General features: G+C 45.7%; 1 protein-coding gene across 3 annotated transcripts in view; it reads right to left on the reverse strand.

Moving 5' to 3' along the window:
- Positions 1-409: 409 nt before the first annotated feature.
- The window catches only part of LOC144146856 (uncharacterized), an 82456-nt gene continuing 60451 nt past the window's right edge, over positions 410-22414 (reverse strand). For all 3 annotated transcript variants that reach the window (XM_077678815.1, XM_077678814.1, XM_077678813.1), the window contains exons 3-6: positions 21129-21272; positions 16673-16898; positions 5314-5885; positions 410-3644 (exon numbers count right to left, since the gene is read on the reverse strand). In XM_077678815.1, the coding sequence (XP_077534941.1) occupies positions 3427-3644; positions 5314-5885; positions 16673-16898; positions 21129-21272 (1160 nt within the window). In that variant the 3' untranslated portion in view covers positions 410-3426. The remainder of the gene's footprint in view (positions 3645-5313; positions 5886-16672; positions 16899-21128; positions 21273-22414) is intronic.

Raw genomic sequence — 22414 nt, forward strand, 5'->3', positions numbered from 1 at the left:
AACTCGAGTATATTAACCATACGACGGCCTCGGGAGGAAGGACCGATACACACCTTCTGTTCTAACCAAGAAACCGTACACCGGCATTGTGAACTGAGGAAAAAAAGCCAATCACGATTAACTATTGCATTGCAAAAATTCCGGGAAGTGTGCACTCACGCGCAAGTCTTGAATAGCGAAGCTTTTGCAGGTGAGCATTGCCGGATACATAGTTAAGCCTTAGTATCATTGTTTATTTGCATAGAAGTGGTGGTAGTAATCGTCTTCCTATGCATCGAAGAGGTCGCTGTCTTCTTCTCGGGGAGTGGTGTTTGAAAAAGTCATCCTCAGCATTGTAGACTTTCACCAGCTCGACTGGCGAATCTTGCACCAAGTCGCGCAAGCCTTAAACCACACCGAAGCTGCAGGATTTCTTTATACGTTTATTTACGTGTTCGGTGGTAACACGTAAATAGTTTATTTCCGTGTTCGGTGGTTGCTTTGCACTGTGCCACTAATAGTCATCGCCATACGCATCGATATCGTTGTGTTCCTCATGCCAAGCATTACATGCCCGTTAGCTCTTGACGACAGCGCTGGAGTGTGTTTTTGCTAAAGCCACGGCGCGAGCCGGGGACTCGGCGGTAGCCGCGAGGCACGCGGTCACGAGCGTTCGACATTTTGGCGCTCCTTTTGGTTTTGCCAGTTTTCTATTTGCTTCAGCATCTGCGCGTCCCGGGAACGCTCGGCGGTCGCCGGAGTTACGCGCTCACGAGTGTTCCGCATTTTCTCGGTATTCTTTCCTGCCACACCGAACTTAAGGCTTGTACAACAGCGCTGCTGGTAACAAAATCTCCGTATTAAATGTCAGTGTTTTGCAATTTTGGAAACAGAATGCCAGGTATAAGAAACCCATGTATTTGGGAAGCAATGATGGCTGTCATTAATTGCTTTTTTAAAGGTGATGTGCATGTTAGCGTAAAAGGTCCGCGGACAGTGGTACACTTCTTATGTGTGGTGAAGAGGAAAGCCTGGATGTCCACTTGAACGGCAGATAGCCATTGCTTCCGCCTCTCGTTGCCGGAGACTTTTGTGATCTTGCGGCTTGGAAACCATTCCTTCTAAATCCGCGTTAATGCTGTCGAAGGGATCGGATCTGTCTTCTCGCGTTGCACCGCTGCTCCTTCATGCCGCCGTGTAACAGTGGAGATGATGATGATGGTGAATTATCCGCCGGTATTTTGCTCGCTTGTTGCACGGAGGAAAACAAAATTGGTAGGAAGCATGACGACAGCCATCCCAGATTTTCCAAGCCACATGACGCCGCATCCTCCTCCCATAGGGCTCCCCCGGCGTATAGCATCCTTGGAGTTCCTACACCCCCAGGCTCGTGGTAGCATTTAGGGGCTGCGCTAGGCCGCCAGTGGAAGTGGAACGGAAGTGGAGATTCTTCGCCATAGTTGCGACCACAACCTGGGATCCTGGAAGTACTGCCACTGACCACAGCGCAGGAAGAAGCCTCAAGAGCTTCGAGCAGAATTCGGGTTCTGACGTTGGCTCGCTCGAACGCGCGGCCGTAAACATTCACAAGCACCGAGCGGCCTACGGCTCCGTGGTGTTTGACGGGTTTGCTATGACGAATGCGTTTGGCATTTTCCGGGAGTTATCGCGCTATCTTCCGTGGACGTCGTGTAGAGGTGTTACGGTAGGGTTCTATCAGCTGAAAGATGTTCTTTTGGCGCGCGAAGCTGCGAGGCTTCGCTTGCGTGCACACTGCCATAAGTACCTTTGCTTATATACTTTAGCTCTATCGATGCTCTTGCGTGATGGCATATTTTGTTCTACACTGCTGTGAGAACGTTTTTGAAACGTTTTTATTCTCTTCATTGCAATGGGGCACAAAAATGCGCAGGAGCACGAATTTCGTGGGCGGGAGGGAGAACGACGTACCATTCTCGGCTCAGGGCAGTCAAGTACGACGGCTGGATGCTCGAAGACAACTTTTCGCCTGTGCGGTAGGAATAAATGGAAAAAACGAATGCGAATTTGTGCCCGGGAGGGTTCATGATGAGTTCCAGATTGCCCGCTATCTTAAATGGGGATAGAAGAGGTCCTAAGTGGCACAGTTAAATAATCGTTACGATGAAAAGTTAATCTTGAACAACCAGAAGAACCGTGGTGCGTTTTGTAAAATAAAGTAAAATGCGGGGATGTCGTACGCTGTCATTGCCACTTTTTCACGGCGGCACACCGCATTTAGGTACGGTCGCGGAGCGATAAATTTCTACCGCTCTGTCCCAGCACTTTGTCCGCCTTATGAGCTGGCTGAGCGTTTTACATATTGTGATTGTAGCGATCGTAGCGCGCGTCATCGGACTGAGCGACCGGGAGCCCGCGCGAGGTGCGAAGAACCTTGCTTGTCACCGCTTGCTTGTCACGTGAGGGGTACTCACCATGAGTTTTCCTGCTTTTTTATGGCTAGGCTTCACGGTTGTCACGTGACACTCCCTCGTAAACTTTTTTCTTGGTTGTTCGGTGCTGTACATTGTCCCATCAATCTGCGGTTTACTGGAAGAGTTTGGGCCAGCAGTGTGAAATGCTTCCGAAGGCACCGCCACCCCACTTGCCCAGCCGGCTTGCCGCTCGCGTATTATGGCATGCCTCGAGGTATGGAATGCTGGTGAAGGAGCCATTTCTGTCATGAGCCCCAGACGACAGCAGTTTTGCTCGATGACATTTCAAGGCTTTCACTTCAGGAACCACCATTGTCCAAATAGTCTCCACCAGTGAAACAGGGAAGAAGCCATTGTGTCCCCTCAGTATTGTCTTATCATCCTAGCAGGGAACAGCTGCTATTTATTCCTTTTTTGGGGAAGCGCTTCCGGTTACGCTCATCACGTAGGAGAAGCAAGGTTACAACACTCAGGTCGGACGTTCAATTCCTGACTTGCCTTTCCGCTGAAGAACTAACCAAAACATTGTATTACGCTCCATCGAACTATTGTCGCAGAATCGCTTACCGACGACCGCCACGTGACCGCGTGGCAGGCTGGGCTGAATATTTTTATGAAAGATCTGTAATTACGTAACTACTGCTTGTAACACCTTCGTGACAGCGCACTCGGCGTGTAAAAACATCAAGTCCAGGGAACTAGGCAATACGTTTAGAAAAGTTGAACATAAAAAAGAGGCCCAGATATTTCTTGTTAAATCAATTATAGAAAGATTTCGTTAGAGTAAAGGCGAGAAAGTGAGCTTTAAACAATGCCGTTTTTATGCAGGACGAACAACCCAAATAAATTTTTGTACACCTTAAGTGAAGCTAGGAAAGTAAAGTATGGATTGCGCTTTGGAGTCAGAGCGTGTCTTAAACGCTGCAATTGCATGGTTGTTTTGATGTCTTAGGAGTGTAACTAATATTCCGCTGTCTTTAAGTCACGGCATGTATTATGCCAATAATGAAGTAAGGTCTATGGATCGATAGGTTATCAGAGCAGGTGCGTCCCCGTCGCTTTCTTTGGTTGTGTCAGTCGCCGTCCACGTTCCTCGCTTCTTGTAGAAAGAGATCAAGTCGACGACGAACCACACAAGGGCACTGAAGAACATTAGACCACTCGTGAGTTGGTAAAGCTTGCTGTAGCTGTCGAGCTCGTCCTTGAAGTACCCTGAAAAAAAAAGGATGCATGCTCAGCATCAGTTTTCGGAACTCTATAATCTAAAAAATCACAACGCATGGCAGTGACCACGATACAATAGAATGACCTATCAGTGTGACCAAACGAGCGAATTTGGCGAATGGGAAGGTCCAGCGTGCGATTACAGAAAAAAATATTAGCTGGCGATTACCATTCTCCCTAAAGCGATATTTGGGCGCAGCAGCAGTGCGCTGAGGCAGCACTCACTCGTGGGTTCTCTCGACGGCAGCGATGATGAGCCTCTGCGTCGGCGGTGCGAAGTGCGTCTCAGGAAGGGACCGCGAACTGCCTCTTAAGCGAACGCAAATTGTAGTCACGCGCACGCACCCCTCACGTTTTCGGCGAGCGTCACGCGATCGAGCGCCTCGTGCGGGCACAGCATGCTGCCCCCTCCTTACCCCCACCCCACCCACTTTCGGAGAGCGCTAGCTCACGCCACCACGACAAACCGCCATCCTCCCTGAATTTCGCGACATTTTCCTCCTTTGTTTTCTGTCATCGTTCGCTTTCTCTTTCACCCATCGGACTTGCCATTGTTCACTCGGTGAAGCCGACACCCCGGTAAGCCAAGAGAAAGCCGCCACAGGGCTGCGCCATAAAAATGTAATCTGCCCAGGGGAAACAGCGCAAAGGCACATTTAGGCCTATTCGCTCGCCAAATTTGCCGATTTGCACACGCGGATTGGCCGTGGTGTGGTGTGGTCAAGTCCACCTGCGGCGGATGCAAATAAGTTGAAAATGTTCTGATGGCTACTTTGCACCCTTCCGAAATTTTAATTCTACAGTTTTATCACTCATTGTAGCAAACAAACGAAGTGCCGAATGTATTGGTTCTCAGAAATATTTTCTTCATTTTCTATGTCAAAATAGAAGCAGTTATGTGCATTTAGGACGTTCGTCTCACTCAATGAAACGCAAGAAAGAATTGGGAAATGTTTAAACGATTCGTTCAAATCACTTTATAAGGCTTAAGGTTTTTGTAGAAACATACACTGAGTGGTTATGAGCGTGGTACAGAGCACGGCAACAAATTTTATGAGTATGCGCTGTGCCTGGTCTGCCCATGCAGCCTTCGTTGGTTGCGACCACAGGTGCGCAAATGTTATAAACGAACATTTGATCGCTCTGACAGAAATTTCAGTTTTGGGAAACGAATGATTTAAAACGAAACTTTCATTCCTCTTTTCCGTCTGTGGCTCATTTTAAATAACTTTACAAAGTACAAGGCCATTGGCAGAGCTTGCCAAGGTGGTTCAGCAAAACTTTGAACTCTTAATTATACCCTGGATCAGAAGTATTAAAATCATAAATATCTTTCAAGAGTGGAACAAAATAAGGATGTGCAAAGGAGCGCGCATGTCAATATATAAAAAGAATACTATAAAGTAATGCCTTCAGCTGAGATCCAAAATTAATTTAGTAATTTTTTAATCCTACTCGTGAAGAAAAATACAGTTAACCTTAAATTTGACGTGGGCACTAAGTTGGGTTACAGTGCTGAGGAAATGCGTATTTATTGTTCTTATATTGAACTTAAATAAAGAGTTTAATTGATATTAACAATAAATAAACAAATTGATGAGCTGAGTTTTAATCTTAGCTCAAAGGAACCAAGGATTGGGAAAGTAATGCGCTGTACCTATCAGGAATGGCTTGGTGAGAAAGGCGAGCGATGCTGTAGCGATCACAATGTGGTTGCTGCGGGGAAGTTGGTCAACGCCGACGGCGTCCGCCATCAGCGCACTGTGCACCGAGGCTGCATGTCCGTTGAAGAGGCCCATGACAACACCGGTCAAAAATACTCTGGGGAAATCTCGTACGAAGGACAGGATGAGAAGCCCTATGGCGATCACGGTGTAGTCGATCGTGATCAGTGTCGAGCGGTCAATGTAACCTGCATCTGTCGCCATGGGCACGAACACACGTCCGACGCAGTCCAGCACTGAAGCGACCGGGGCGATGGTCACTGTTTGTTTCATGGGAATGTCCTTGCCCAAAACGACATCGATGGCGATGCTTGCGATAACATTGAGGATGTAAAAGAAGAACAGGTGTGTTACAGCTGTGACGAAGAATAGCGGCTTCCTGAAGATGGACTCAGCTCCGCAAGTCTGAGTACTTTTCACTAAAGGCGTCTCACTTTTACACGTCACTTCCAGGGGAGACTTTCCACATTTATCGTTCGGCGGTGGTCGGCAGTATTCCTGGATTCTGCAAGAAAAATAAAAGGTGTGTTCATGTACGTGCGACAAAAATGTGCGCACACAGCAGTACGTTTAACTATGCAGCGGCCGTGCCAACCTTGCCGTTACAAAACTGGCTATCCCACATCTATAAGCGGCAGACTGTTCTTCTGCGCTATTTTTGTTCATACCGGCAAGAAGTTTTTCAAAAATCAGCTTTTCATCTTCCAGACGAACATCGTTATTTTCAATCCGAATACTGAGCTTTCAAAACAGCATGCGAGGGCTTTTCTGAGCAATGCTATAAACACGGCTGCTCAAGGAAAGAGAAAGGAGTTGTTAAAAGCCCTATATGCGCCTCCATTCAGTTGTTTAAGCTACATGAAAGCCTTAGTTTGTAAAGTGACACTCTATGGGCTCTCGCGTGTGGCCGAAGATAAAGCATCTTGCACTTTGATCACCAACCCAATTGCTTAAATTACTACGGTAGTACAACCAATTACTACGCCATTTATGGCAAGCTAATAGCATGTATGACATCGCGTCACAATAACCTTAAGCTACCGATGCCTATATTCGCAGGTGTGACGTCCAGCACGTGATCCTCCGCACGTGGGGCATTGCAGGGGCCCTCGCTCGGGGCCTCTCCGATTTGGTACCACCCTACTAGGCGAGGGTATAACGGCTGCTTCGCGGCGGCATGGTCGCTCAGTCTCGCCATGGCAGCGCGCTGACGCCGTAGCGGAAGTGTGGTAGCGGTGAACTAAATTTTATGAAACCCTGTGCGCATAGTCTTCGCAACGTGAAGCCAAAGACAGTTTTCACTGGTGATGACTAGGTATAGAAGTGTTAACTCTTTCGGGACCGCTCCTATAGGCCATCGGTCACATATGATCGATGGTTTCGCGAGCCTGCAGAATAAAAATTTTCGCTCGATGGAACACCTAGCGACATCTAGGAGATAGTTTGAAAACTAGAGTTTTCTCTTTTGTGAAGTTTCTTTTTTTATCGCCAGGCGGCAACGCATCAGATATTTTATTCTGACGGGCGGTGGTTCCGAATGTAAACATACTCACGCGCGAGCGCGATAAGAGATCCGCGTCGTCTCGTCTCGCATATCTTCGCCTTCTACTGTGGATTTTGACGATGAGAGTGGCAGTGAAGAGTCGAAATGCGACTTTAGAGATCGCATTTCAGCTCAAGTGAGGATTCGGGTGTCGATCAGCCTGGAACATGAATCGCGCTCAAAGGTGGGTGTTGGTTTCGGTTTCAATTGGCTCTGGAGTAGGTATGTGCGCTTGAAATATGTTCTGGCTAGTTTATATCTGTTCGCTAAGGTGTTAACTACCTATTGTGGTGATCTCCTGCCACCAGCGCAGAAACGGATCACGTTTTCGCCGAGCCGAGAGCCCGGCGTGTACCTGGGCGACGACGTAGCCATGGCCCTAGTGCCAAAGAAATCACACACAAAACAAAAAACCAGTTACACCTAGCCGCATCAAACTTTCGTGATGAATAATCAAAGCATTGTGTTAGATTTTGTATATCCTGAAATAATTTTATTCTTTTTAATTATTCTTAGATTTACGCTTTTTTCTATCTTTTTCAGTAGTTTTTTTGCGAAGTTCTTACTTTCTGATTTTTTCATGGTGCTATCGTCAGTGTTGAAGTAAAACACGGTATTGTATGTCAAAGAACATATAATTAGCTGCATTTTGGTATATGCTAAAGCAGGATGGTATCTTTGCTTCATGTAATAAAATTTTTTTACCGAGACCTCCCTTTTTCATCACTTTTTCCGGCGGTCCCGAAAGAGTTAAACCATTCCCGTTTTTTTCACAAATTAGATGGTTATTATCAAATATCGTTCACACGAAGGCTATAAAAGGTAAAATGTACGAATTCGCTAAATATGTCCGAAGGACTCGCCAGTTGTGCGTTGTCGTCGACGACGACATCATATAAGGGACGGGGATCTTACAAGAGAAAACTTGCCAACAAACGCAAGTTTCGTTTTAAATAGCCGCCCGTTTTCTACGGAAAAAAAACTGGCCGCGTATCTGCTCCTTTCGTTGCAAATATCGTCAAAAGACGATAGTCTTTATCGACTTTTGTCAAGTAAATGCCTCCCTTAGCTTTCCCGCTCATCTCTCATGTTGTTCCTCTTGCGTCGCGCTCCTCCCAAGGTAGAGACGCCAAAGGTTTGCTGAAATCATTTTAAATTTCCTGCGTTCCACTGCTCCAAACCGGGTGTCCTGATGCCAACGCTGCCGTACGGCGAAGACGCGCGTGAATCGAGGCGCCCTACTTCAACGTTTATAGAACCGCGCTTATCTACTCCACGTGCGTTGCAAGCAGAGCGTGGAATCTATCTAGTGGAACCTTGCGTAACTGTTGCCGGTTGATTTCTTAAAATGGCGCCAGAAGCTATAGTGGCGCGGGCGACAGCAGGCGACGGCGGAGGGATTCTTTTTTCGGCATTTGATGTATTTAATCTCGCAGAAATCGAACATGTACGATTTTTTATAAATGAACGCTGCAAATTTCATTTCTGTATAACTTTGTGGTCTTATATTTGCGTAATATCTTGTTGTTCTTCACCAATATTGACAAGTATAAACATTACACCGGACTTAGACGGGCACATTTAGCTGTGACTAAATAAGGCTATTGCGCAGGCCTTGTTTGAGTTTGGCCGGGTGGCTGAATCGGGTCAGAGACAGACAGACGGACAGACATACAGACAGACCAAAATATCTGGGTAAAAGTAGCCGAAGAAAGACTATCGTCTTTAAAATCTGAACATAGTGAACGTGTCCTACATTTCAGAGGAGTAGCGTAGAGAATGTTTTGATGAAATTCAGTTCCCGTGAAATGAGACCTTTAATTGTCAGATATGCCGCTCAGATGCTTGCGGAGAAAACATGCAGGGGTTGACCGGTACGACATAATTACTGTCACGTTTTCTCATCCATGTCGTAGACGAGAAAAGAATAATTTTCGCTGGAGTTTTGAACAATCCATTGCGCATATGTAAGATTTCGCTTGGTAGATTATGTTCACACACCATCTCTCCGTGCGTGAATGGGGTATAAGTTCGAATAACACTGATAACGATGAGCAAAGTTTTTTTGGTGGAAATAGTTGTTCTAATCGAAGCCTGTTTGTTATATCTGTGGGTGCACGAGATGTATCGTTGATTGCCGGTTAGCCGCCATGCTTTTTATTCAAGCTCTCTTTTGATGCCGATTCGTGGGTATCACCTTGTAAGTTTAGGAATCGTCAGTATCGCAGAATTACATCAGGACATTATTGTTCTAACTCTACAAAGTTTTTATTGTCTCTTTGCTTGGCTGAGTATTATTTGACACTCAGTGGCTGCAATTAGTGTATTGGTTTTCACGCACCTTGCGCACACTGTGTACAGCGAGGGGTACCTAAACAGGTCCTAACTGCTTCCATTGCCCCTGTGGTCAGCTCTCGTTTTATTAGGGGGGCATATATACCATTTGGGTATCACGGTTTGTAGGAGCAATTGCAAACACAATCGTCAAGACGGGTAAGATAATCAAGTGCACGTGTGCGGATTCTTCAAACTAAACTAGCGTGAATTGATTAGAACTTCTATGTATAGCTTTTATGTAATTTGATGTATGACTCGCTTTATTTCTAAATACGGGATTCTTCGTTTCTGTCCTACTTTAATGAATAAGCTGACCGTTTTGTGTTTGGTATTCTGCGGCGTTTTACGCCAACAGCAATGCCACAAGCGGGATAAATATTAGTAGGAAAAATTTTAAATGAGCTCATCTGCAGTTAACCACACTTATAAGATACGAAAATATGCATTCAACATGAAAACTGAAGGTTACCCGAAAGATAATAAAAGTTATTTACCGAAAACACTGAAACCAGGTGGACGTCGGGCTCATCGGGGCGAAGTACTGCGTGTTCTAGTCTTTGGCTAAAGTGGCAACATATATACAGGCGCTGTGAGACGCGCGAAAATAGTCAATAAGGAGTAATGATTTCACAGTTGTTTATAGTAACAGTGGCGTGCAGCTACAGCTACTTCAAGGTAGGTTAACGCTTGATCAAACAGCAATTTTAAACAGCTTAATAGGAACTATAAAATGTATTGTTCTATTTAGATGGCCAAGAAGTCTGCATGCTTTAACATGAAAACGCGAAACATAGTGTGTCAGACTATCGAAAACCAACCTGTCTTACTGACATTACAATTTTCTTGCCATTGGAAGGCTACTGTCTGTTGTTGCCACTACGGCACTTAAGATTGTTTGCTCATCGCAGTGATTGATGTCAGAACGGGAATAAAAGCAGCAGCTTACAAAGGCAGTAACCGGCAATGGTGCCCTTTCTGCACCTGAAAGATTCTCGTAGACACCTCACACTTTAGTACGGCGTAAGACACAAACAAGTTGATTTCCCTGTTTGTCTGTGTCTTTGTTAAAATTCTAACACACCTAAGACTTATTTACACTGCCGAGAGTGCGAAAGCATGAATATTGAATTGCGGAAAGGATTAGGCCGGCATTGATTTACAGCAGCAGAACACGTAGAGGGTGTTTATTCCATTGCCGCGTACACTGCACCGATGGAACCAGCCGGACAGACAGAGTGTTTGAGGCAGCGTATTTATTATATGTAGGCTACGATGTGGGGCTCACGCCGGCACTCGTCTGCTGGTACGCACGCGCCTTTCCGTTTCCCTGTGGGTACAAGCCAGGCACGTCCTGCACACACCCAGCGCCACCTACTGGTTCACTTGGAACAGCTGATTTGTTAGGAACGAAGACCCTTAAGGGCTGGGGTTGTTGGCGTCTCCTATCGCCGTCGCCGTTTCAAGTAGTCATGCTACTAAAACACCGGGACACTCGTTTTCCAACGCCTTGCTCTAGAACGCATCCTGCTTCAAAGACATGAGAATTTTAAAGCAAAGCTTTATACCTCTACACCCAGCGGTTTCATCTCTGTGAGCCAAAACGCAAAAGTGCCAAGAATACACTTATACACTGCATGCTTCTCCCTTCCCCAGGTTGCACGTTGGTAGAGGTGACCCGGGATCTTTTTTGAGAAGGGCTTAAAAGGTCTCCGCTGTTCGGCCGCGATAGCCTACTGTCAGAAGCTCGGTTTTTAGGGCAAACGGCCTGAGTACGAGCCCCAACAACCCATGATATTTTAGTTTGAAAGGTCTCCTTTCGTTATTATGGGCATTTTTATACTAAATAAGGGTGGCGGGGTATGTCAGTTTATAAGCCAGGCGCAGCATATTGCCGCGAAACTTGCATTGGGTTTGTTTGTTTAGGTTTTTTCTTAGGGCCGAGCTGCGGTGGTCTGTGTTAGCTGTGTGCCAAGTCAAGCCCTTGTTCTATTCTCTATTTTTATGCCGGACATGTTATCTGACCAGCGCAGGCCAGCGCAATCGGGCGGTAAACACAAAACAAACAAACCAAATGCAATGTTCGAGGCAATGTAAACAAGTTTAGCGTTCTGCATTGCACCAGAAATGCCGGGCTTGTAACTATCCTGGAACGAAATATAGTGGAAGTCACGTGTTCATAAGTCGGCAAAACATAAAGAACTCGCTAAAACTCAGACTCAAAAAGCTCGTCTGTTTTCAAAATCACTCGTACTCACTCACCACATACTCATTTGTAATCGTACTCATCTGTACTCAACATCATTATTCCTCACGAGTAGTAGTACTCAATCTGTGCTCACTCGTACTCCACTCATCTGTATTCAGTTGTACTCATACTCAATCTGCACTCAAACTCATTAGTCCTCAGAATTACTCGTACTAAATCCGTATCACTCTAACTCATGTGTACTCACTAGTACTCATATTCAATCTGTACTCCCTCACACTCGTAGTCAATCTGTACTCACTCGCTCTCAATCGGTACTCAGTTTCTGTACTCACCCTTCATCATCAAAATCATCATCAGCCTGTCTACGCTTACAGCAGGGCAAACGCCTTTCCCATTGATCCCAATGATCCCGGTCCTGTGCTAAGTGCGACCAATTTATCCCCGCAAACGGCTCGATCTCATTTGCCCATCTAACTTTCAGCCGCGCCCTGCAACGCTTGCCTTGTCTAGGAATCCACTCTGTTACCCTTAATGACCAACGATTATCTTGCCTGCATATTACATACCCTGCCCCAATCCATTTCTTCTTCTTCATTTCTACTAAGTAGTCCTTAACAGGCCTCTGTTCACTGACACACTTCGCGCTCTTTTTATTCCTTTTTTACACACATCATCATTCGTTCCATTGCTCACTAAGTCGTCCTGAATTTAAGGTGAACTTTTTATTGAGCCTCCAAGTTTCTGCCCCGTAGGTTAGTAGCGATAAGATGCAGCTGTTATACACTTTCTTCTTCAGGAACATCGGTATGCTGGTGTTCACTATCGAATAATTCCTGCCAAATGCACTGCACCCCATTATCTTACTTCTAATTATCTCTGCCTCATGGTTTGGATCCAGGGTCACTACTTGGCCTAAGTAGATATATTCATTTACCACTTCCACTGCCTCGCCACCTATATAAAACCGCAGCACTCTCCCCAGGCTATCGAGTGTAACTTTAGGTTTCAGTGGGTGAATTTTCAGCCGCGAAGAAGTATACTTTGCGTGCCCAGTGCAATAATCATGCTTTGCAATTATTCTACCGAGTAACTGAGCAAGGCGACGTCATCAGCCAATATGACGTTACTAAGGTATTCTGTATTAACCTTTACGCCCACCTGTTGCCCATTCAATGTTCTGAATACTTCTTGTAAACATTCTGTGAATAACATTGTAGAGATTCTGTCTCTTTATCTGACGCTCTTCCTTGTAGGTATTTTATTGCTCACCTTATGGAGGACTATGGTAGCTGTGGACCCATTGTTGATGTCCTCAGGGTTTCTTACGTAATGCTCGTTTACACCCTCATACCGCAATGCCTCTATGACTGCCGAGGTTTCGACCGAGTCAAATGATTTCTCATAATCTGTGAAGGCTATATTGAGGGGCTCGTAAGCTCGGCGCATTTTTTATCACCTGATTGGTCTTGTGAATATGGTGTATTGTTGAATAGCCTTTGTCAGATCCCTGCTTGTTCAATGGCTTGACTGAAATTTAAGATGGTAGAAGTTGTTGGTGACTACCTTGCTAAGTACAGTATGGACGACTGACTGTAAGCTAATCGGCCTGTAATTTTTCAAGTCCTTCATGTCACTTTCTTATGAATTAAGGGGATGTTCACGTTGTTCTAGGATTGCGGTACACTCGCGATCTTTAGGCATTGCGGATACAGGCTGGTCAGTTTATCTAGCACAATCTGCACGCTGTCCTTCAATATCCATGTTGATATCTGATCCTGACCAGGAGCTTTGGCCCCTTGCATTTCTTTCAAAGCCTTGTTTACTTCTTCTGTCGTTAGTGGTGGGATGTCTACCTCCCCTGAACTATTGTATCGTTAGGTATTATTCTGGTACTCCCAATAGTACTCACATTTACTCATATTCCAAAGTGTTTCCACAATTTGTTCTCACAAACGGCCGATAGGTTGAATTCATGCGCTTAACTAGGTCTATTCACCTATAGTTTGAACGGAGCTAGTCCAGTGAGGACAACATCCCTGCCGTTGCTTTTGATATGGCAACCACGTGACAAGCAAGTGCCGAGATCAGCGGCAGAGGGAATGACTAAATAGGCGGTTTTCCCCCTTATCACCTCGGTTTAAACTCCTTAAAAGGAGCGCTGCGGCGCCACGAAACGCGCGAGACTTCCTGCAGTCACGTCGCGATTCAAGTGTGTGATAAAACTCACAAATTTGTGCCGGCGAGTGCTATACTCATGATTACGGTACTTGTGAGTACTACTCGCAGGTGGATGCAATCACGAGTACTATACTCATGAGCACCACTCGTGAGTGCTACTCGCGAGTGCATGCACTCAGGTCTGTATTCACTCGTTATCGTACTCACATTTTTTGTGTGGGTCTGTACTGACTCATCATGATCGACCAGCTTACTGGCTCATCGCATCCTCCAAACAGTAGTGCCGTCACTAGCTTCAATACTTTTTTGGGTTGCATGTTGTACACTCATCTCTCATCGGACCACCAATGTGTGCCCGTGACGCCGCCCTCCATCCGCGCGCAGATACTAAAAGCTCTTGAGGACAATGCCACAGCGCGCCACCTAGAAAGCAACAAAACCTACGGTCGCGTCCGTGATGGTTTTTTTTGGCCTGGCATGTCCTCCTGCGTTGCCCATTACATTGCGTCGTGTCGACCGTGTCAGCAGCGCAGGAGATCCACATCCCCGCCTACCGGACTCTTGCAGCCCATCCCTTCTCCGTCCATGGCTTTACAAGCGGTTGGTATAGATCCTTACGGGCCTCTTCCTGGCACGGCTTTAAGATATCGGGGTGGCAGAAGTTCAACACCGAGCACGTTATGCAGAAACGGCACCAATTGGCTCTGGCTACGAGCAGAGGTAGCATACTTCCTGCGCGCCTACTGCTGTGCCATGGGGCCCTCGTGCTTTTTTGAGTGATCGTGGCAGAGTGGTTCTGTCCAGTATCGTCAAAGAAATTCTTCGTGCTTCGAAAGCAGTCCACAAAACCACTTCCCCCTGCCACCCGCAAACGAGCAGCCTCACTAAAAGATTTCACTGGACACTCTCGGACATGCTTTCTGTGTACATTTGGTCTGATCACACCAACTGGGACACAAGTATTCGATTTGTTACGTTTGCCTTTAATACTGCAATTTGACGGACTACCGACTATTCTCCATATATCCTCGTATGCTGCCGCTACCCCTCGTTCATGCTGGACACCACATTTTTATCGACTCCCGTGTCGACCCCAAGCCAGTTCTCAGAACAGTTCGTCTCCTGTGTCAACTCCTGCCATCGAGGGGTTCGTCTGCAAGCTGAAGCCAGTCAGCACTACCGCAAGGACCGGTATGACGCCACCCACTGTACTGTTCGGTTCTGCCCTGGTGACGACGTCCTACTTTGGACGTCCACTCGAAGACCAGGACTATGTGAAAAGTTTCTTCACCGTTTCACAAGCCCGTATACAGTCCTTGAGGAAAGCTCCCCTGCGAGCTATCGTGTCACGCCTAGTCAAACTCATTTGGACCTTCGCTACCGCTGCACAGAAATCGTGCACGTGTCACGCCTGAAGCCTTTTTGCGCAGCAGTTCATGAACATTGCTGGTCAGGCACCTGCCTCCGCTCGGAGAGGAAAGCTATTGTGAGCGCGTATGTCACGTCACCACGGCCTGGGCATCGAAGACCGGTGCAAGAACTTGTTTATGCAGCCTCGACAATCTCCCGCATTCCCTCCTAGCCGTAAAATGATCATTCTTATTACATTACTCCGTCCTCTTCACTCGTGCATTATCATCATCGCTCTGATTTTGGTGTTCGGAACCGATTAAATCGCCTAATAAAGTCATAGTTCCCCCGCAGTATAAGGGCCTTGCAATATCTATATTGCAGTAGACTTGAGTAGGCTGATGATGATGGTAATGATGGTTATGATGATGACGATGTAATATATAACCACTAAACAGCACTGCATCTCTTGGTGAGGTCTAAGGCTTCGTACTGCGAATTGATTATCCGCAATTCATAAACCTTAACAGTGCATTTTCCCGAAGCGGAACGCTATCAGAGGGCCGCTGGATGTACGTTACGTTTTAAGGTAAACTTAAAATATCCGCAATCTGAAAAACAAGGCGCGTACTGTAGCTGTATGGAAAGAGGGCGAAGAACTGTAGAGGTGTGCATCGGCACAGAGAAATATAGCCAGCCCCAATGATATTATCTTGTTAACATGGTCAGCACCGCAGGCGGCCTTGGAACATGCACTGCCGACGCCTATTCTCGCTCATGGGATAGTGAAAAAATGAGCTCAGTGCGGGCACAGCGTAGACGTTTAGACTGAACTAAACAGTCACGACGGTGAATGATTGTTTACTAATACCAAGTGATAATTTGCATCACAATTTACAACGGGTAATGTGAGTATAAATTTCAGGCAAAAAAAACTATTACCCCTCCTATGGCTCATAGAAAACCTCTTCTTACTTGATTCCAGTTGCTCTCCATGCTGATATATTCAGTCGCATATAATTACAATGTGCCCTAGTTGAACGCCTATGAGACGAAACCTGTTTCGGCAGGTGTGCCCAACTGGCGTTTATATTGTATCATCTTCAAACATGAATTTTTTTGTGGAATGACCATTCTTTCAAGTAATAAATTGCCCTCGTTTAATAAATACAGAATTTTTTAATATTCATTGGAAAGACGCGTGCTCGCCAACGAACTCAGCTGATTGGAAAATCAACCGTTCAAAGTAGAGATTCTCTTAGGACATTGACGCCTGCGTTCTATTTCCCACAAAGCGAAATGCACCCGTTTACGATTTCTGAACGACACTAGCTTAGTTGAATGACTATGATGACCAAAAAAGGCTAAAGTGCTTGTGCGTGTCCGCTCCTATCTCCTCTATTTCGACTGCATTCTCTTTCATCCCCTGAACTCCCCTCCCCCGGTGCAGAGCAGTAAACCAGGCTCCACGCCTGGATAACGTCTCGGCCTTTTTGTTTGCTGTTCTCCTTCTCATTTTTATTAGATCTTCATTAACCTGATACAAAGTCGCACGTTCGATCAAACTGTACGTATGGCAGTCCTCGGTTCTGTTATTCATCTTAAGACACGCAAGAATAAAATACACAACTAGAAACGTACATTGTATTCATTATGCTAGTTCTGCATTTCTTACCCGATAAATGCGCATAGAAATGGCACAGGAAGAAGAAGCCCCACGCAGAACAGAAGAACCATGGCGGCACCAAATTTAGCCTCCACGTAGGCGATGATTCCCGGAAATACCACGCCAGCTCCGCAGAACGCAGCAATGTTGACGTTCATCGCGTGACGGCGTTTTGTGACGAATGTTCTATCTAGTAACGAGCCTGTCAGTACAAACACCATTCCGGAGCCGGTGCCTGAAAGGTAAAGAAGCAGTTAGTCCTTCGCCCGTTTTTTCTTTCCAGGTTTTTTAACAAAATCAAATTCAATAAAAAAAGAATTTTGGGTAGTATAATTATTGGCTTTGTGGTCTCATGAGAAAAATGGTGTTCTAGTTGCCTTAGTAGCACTTGGATATTGCCGTAAACCATGCCTGAAGCTTTGCTTATTTATGTGTTTTTACTAGCAGCGGGACGTGCGCGCCCATCCTATCCCGTATTTTAAACGAAGCTAAAAAGCGTTGTATGCGTCATAAAACGAAAACAGGGACCGTCATTCAGGCGTCCACTCGAATGGTTCCGAAGTCACATGGCCCACGTGGTCACTTATGTTTCGCGGCGACGCAGCGACGAGTAATCACAATTATTGGCAAGTGAAAAGCAATCAATGACAATTATGGCAATAAAGGACAATCACGTAGGCCAAATATTGATTGATTATTGATTGATTGTAATCTTAAAAAACAATGGTGATTAGGTGTGATTAGCGGGTCAGAACAGATTGAAGTGGGCGAAGAAATAAAGAGAATTTAAGGTAGATTAAGATAAATTAGGATTGAGTAATGATTTTTAAGCGATTGATAGTAATGATTGGTCAGGTGAGATGTAAGTGAAATGAGATGGATTAAGATGGATTTGTATGGTATCTATCTTGGGGAATGTACAGCTGTCTGAGTTTTTGCGACTCGCACGGTACGTAATAGTTGTGAGGGAGGGTTTCCCAAAGCACCTCAGAGTTTATTGGCCTCACTGCGAGAATATTCGGGCTTACACAAAGCACAAAAGTTCTGGGGTAAGTATTCATCAATTACCTGCTGCGTTGAAGGACTACGATCATGCTGGGCGTAATAGTATGGGGCCCAACGGTCAGATCTGGCGGCGTACTTAGCAATATGAATTTTTTTGCACGTCCATCTGCATGAACTTATTAACCACGCTAAATCGCAAGGCGTAAAGACAACTAATCCCGAGAAAAACCTTTTAACTACAAGTCGGTGGTTATGTGCTAATACCTGGGCATGTAGCAGTGGAAGAAAGAGTATTGAGAATTGTATCAAACAAAAATCCAGTGCCTTTTTTCACTTTGTGAAGAAGGATGACTATGAATTTGGGCGCAGTACAAGGAACACGCAATACAAAACACATCTGCAATTTGTGAGCGAACATTCTTCTTTGCCGAATAGCGGAATGAGAGTGGGAAGAATCGAGCTCTATTGTACCGGGCAAACATGATGGTCTCCGATTTCCTTTCACGTATTGGACAGCTTATTGTCTTTGGAAACCTTCGAACCAAACTGCTCAACCACGAGCCGCGAAATGACCAGATTTAAATTTCCAACGAAGGCCAGCGGACACGTCATCGGTGAGGCCGTAAATACTAGGTGCGCGTGTACGCATCCTTTTACACTTATCTGTGCACAAATGAACCAGCAACAGGTGATATGAGCTTGCTTTGATGCAAAAGACGCCGGCGAAAAAGCGAGCCCGATATCTCACTTGATGGCCCGCCTGAATACCTTCAGAAACAACATTAGTACACGTCGGCACTACGCTCCGAATAATGTCACCGGAGACGCAGTTATGCTTTCTCCTTCTTATGCAGGAAATGTCTTACGCGAGTTTGGCAAATTTGATTTCCAGCACTTTTTGTGTAGTTGCTCTCTCTTGATTTTATTTTCTCTTATCATCATAAGTGGACAGCGGTAGTGACAACGTGCTGTGGAACAGAGAACTTGGCATCGGCGACAACTTAGGAGAAGTGAGAGTCATTGTTTCCGAGGTGGTTGCGCAGCTCCATTTTATATTAGGCGTTAGCGTTAAGATATTACTGCCGTGGATGGGAGAGCGCGAAGGCTAACGCCAATGTTTGCCGTGTTGTCTTTAGAGAAGGCGAATGAGAAGACAGTGAAATATTAGATGCGAAGCAGCTTATGGTCGAGCCTGTTCCCTCCGCCGTTGTGCGGCGTCCACACCCCCCCTGCCCATGCTTCGCCAGACACCGCTGATGATGATTGTGGCAGGATGCCCCTAGGGATTGGCCAACCAAAGAATCCATCACAAGATAGCTTCGCGTTCAACCACCATCGTCACCTTCCCGTATAGGAACCCTAAGTAGTATGCGAGGCATTCCTTCTCTCCTCCCCGACACTCCTCTTCTCTCCGGCATTCCTCCTCTCCTCTCCGAAGCTCCTCTCCTCTCTGGGATTGCGCAACGAATGGCAACACCTGCGGCACCACGCGTGATAATGCGAAACAGCTTAGGGTTAGAGACGCGACGGTAGCCGCTGCATACTTCGCCGGGGGCGCCACTGTAGCTCTGCGGTATAAATGACACGCGCGCGCGGTGCGCTCCCCTCATTCTCCTCCCGTAACGCCGCGATGGAACTGAAAACTAATCGGAACTTGAGTCGACCCCATGGCTGCTTCGCATACTACTTAGCGTTCCTTTACTGGAAGATGGTGAAATGTTTTTAGGTATTTTTACAACTGAGCACTAGACAGATGAATCGCTATGCTGGAGGACAGGTGTAAAAAAATGAGTCGCCCCATTTGCAGTTCATCACTTTACTTAAGCTGGATTCCAAGTGATTGCAGGTACACTCGAGTTACACATCTCCAGTGTACCACCGAGTGGAACACAGCTTGAAAATGAAAGAAACTCGCACCGAAGCGCAAGACCTGAATGTGGCGAAGCTATACGCAACCTTCGCGACCATCACGACGGTTTAAGATCACCATTGTAGCCGATTTGCTGTCTTCGCTGACGTGACGACGTTTACTCCATATTGTTGATATTCCGGCGAAGAAAGAATACATCGAAAAATCTGAACGAGTGAACAAAATGCGTACAATTAAACTGGGTGTCCGCAGGTGCATCCTGTACCATATCACGTGTTATGCGTCGAGCAAGTGGCGTGATTCCTGTCCCCACAGTCACAGCCGAGTGAGTAAGAGGTTTGACTCTCGGGTGCTAACTCACGTTCATAGACGAGTAGGTAAGACGACTGACTCCAACTCCATTGGAATTCCAGACATACGCTCGAATCCTGCCGGTGCCGCTGATTTCTTCTCTTATACTGTTATGCTGAGTCTTGTGAAACACCGGAATCTACGAATACCTGAACAGCTGCGCTGTTAAAAGGGATGTGGCGATCCTCCTGAGCAGGTAATACCATGACCAGTCAAAACAAAGTCGGCGGAGCAACGAGATCAGTGCTTCTAGGCTAGGCGGCCTAAAGTTAGACGGCTGTGAGTATCGGGCAATGCGATAGTCGCGGCATGGCCGTTTTGAAAAAAAGGAACTGGTGCTTTTCGTGGTGTTGCAGCTAAATCTCTGACTTGAAGTGTGCAGATGCAACAAAAGCACCGTTGAGACCCGTTTGAGTGCACCGATAAAGGAGGCATTGCTAAAGGTTAAGCCCGGGTCAAACATTCTCGGCGACACATAGCAACAGTGGTAGATCCGAGTGAATAGGTGGTGGACCAATGTTGTCTAATGTTAAGCGCAATTGTTTTGTCTTTAAAGGAACTACAACAGCTGATTGCAGAATCAATTAATTTGAATTTGCTAGACAACATTATAAATGGTAAAAAATTAGAGGAAAAAAAAGGAGAAGCGTGTTCTTGAGGTTGGCTTTGTGGTTAAATACCGGTTAATTCAGTGAAACCGTCTTTTATTATAATTGTATCTTTTTAAAATCCCGCTTAAAAATTGGCACTCCTTTATATGTACTTAGAAATAAGAACCTCTATCGAAGCTTTGTTCTAATGTTGTTGCTATTCAAACACGATTATCATACTTATGCAACAAATATAGTAAGGCAAAGAAGTTTGAAATTGTTATTCAATAGGCTCACCTAATATTGCACTTTAAGCTACGTAGCAGTCTCACACTCTCAGACGTATCCACTTCCCTACAATTTCCATCGCTCTACAAGATTACTGCAGGGAGTATGCGAAGTATTTGTATTAAAAAATGTTTCAAGTTATTTACTGCAAACTCTACCAAATCTTCTCTATATGTAGGGAAAGTTAGGTAGTGGGAGATACTGGATACGGCAGCCAGACGTGTATAAAAAGGCTGTTGTCCTACAGAAGACATGACAATACTACGATAAAGAGTTAGTGGCAGGTATTTTGCAACGCGCCATTTTTATTCTAGGCCTAACAAATGCCGACTGCGGCTGTGCTTTCAACCTCTTTACGTACCATGTATTAGCCCAAAGGCCACTGAGAGTGTTATGAGCCCTGGTGCAAAGTACGTCCCAACCAATCCAGCCAATTGTAACAAGCTGGCTGTCATCATCAGTGGCCACGGGGGAAACCAGCATAGCAGTGCTTGAGAAAGTACACCTGGAAGAAAACTTGTAAACATCAGTGGCGTTGCACTACCTTCACAATGTCATCAAAACAACGTTTTACTGACTCTTTGTACAGCTGCAGGTGATTTGTAAAGACGGTAGTCTTTCTTGGGCTACTTGTACAAGGAGACATCGACTCTCTATCTGTCTCTCTGGCGTATGCCTCTTAATTTTGCCAGCCGGAGAAATTTAACGCAGTTGTTGAAGGATACGTTGCCTCTGCCTCGGCAGGGCAGTGTTCTCGGACCCTTTCTATTTGTTATTTACATTATGACTTACGACATCATATATCATCCAGAATTCGCTTATTTAGAGATAGTTGTATCGTATACCGCACCATCCCTGACGCTGATGTCCACATAGCTCTCGCAAATGACATAACATTATTTACCCATGGTGTGAAATCCGGCATACATCCCTCAACCTACCCAATGCAAGGTTGTATCTTTCAGGCACATGCGTAACAGTTCTAGCTTTAAATGTGTCCTTAACAACCCACCTATCTCCCAAGCACCATCATATAAGTGTTTGGGCGTGCAGCTCACACGCAGTCTTTCCTCGTCCTTGGACATCACCACTATTTGCGCCGAAGCCTCGAGAACCTTAGGATACTTGCGTCGTAATTTATAACACTGCCCAACAAAAGTTTCTAAGCTTGCCTACCTAAACTACGTCGGCCCTCAACTTGAGTTTGCTTCATCTGTCTTGGTTGCTTATCAAAAACACTTAATTGATTGAAGCAGTACAAAATTGCGCCCACCTCCCCGCGAGGAGAACCCTGTGTAGATGCAACGCATCGTGGGGTTCACTTGGTGTTTCCGTTAGATTGATTCTTAAATCGCGTGAAACGTGTCGGGAACACGTAGGAATATTATGTTTTATGATGATTATTATGTTTTATTGGCCAATCTTGGTCAATCTCTCTAAGTGGTATGCTTGGGGCTTCGCTGTCGCAACGACCTTTACTCCATCATTGTTGCTGTAAGTGGGAGCTTCTTTTCTTTCATTGCAAGTGTTAATCATTGCCCCATCATGCGTTGTATCAGTAGCTTCTTGACGTAGTTTGAATGAGTCAAGGATATAAGGCGCGTTCGTAGCATTTGATTCTGTCTCGGTTTTGTAGCGCAGTGGGAA

This window comes from Haemaphysalis longicornis, unplaced genomic scaffold, assembly GCF_048455015.1.
Source record: "Haemaphysalis longicornis isolate Haplotype H1 unplaced genomic scaffold, Haemaphysalis longicornis Haplotype H1 scaffold_7, whole genome shotgun sequence".
NCBI lineage: Eukaryota > Metazoa > Arthropoda > Arachnida > Ixodida > Ixodidae > Haemaphysalis > Haemaphysalis longicornis.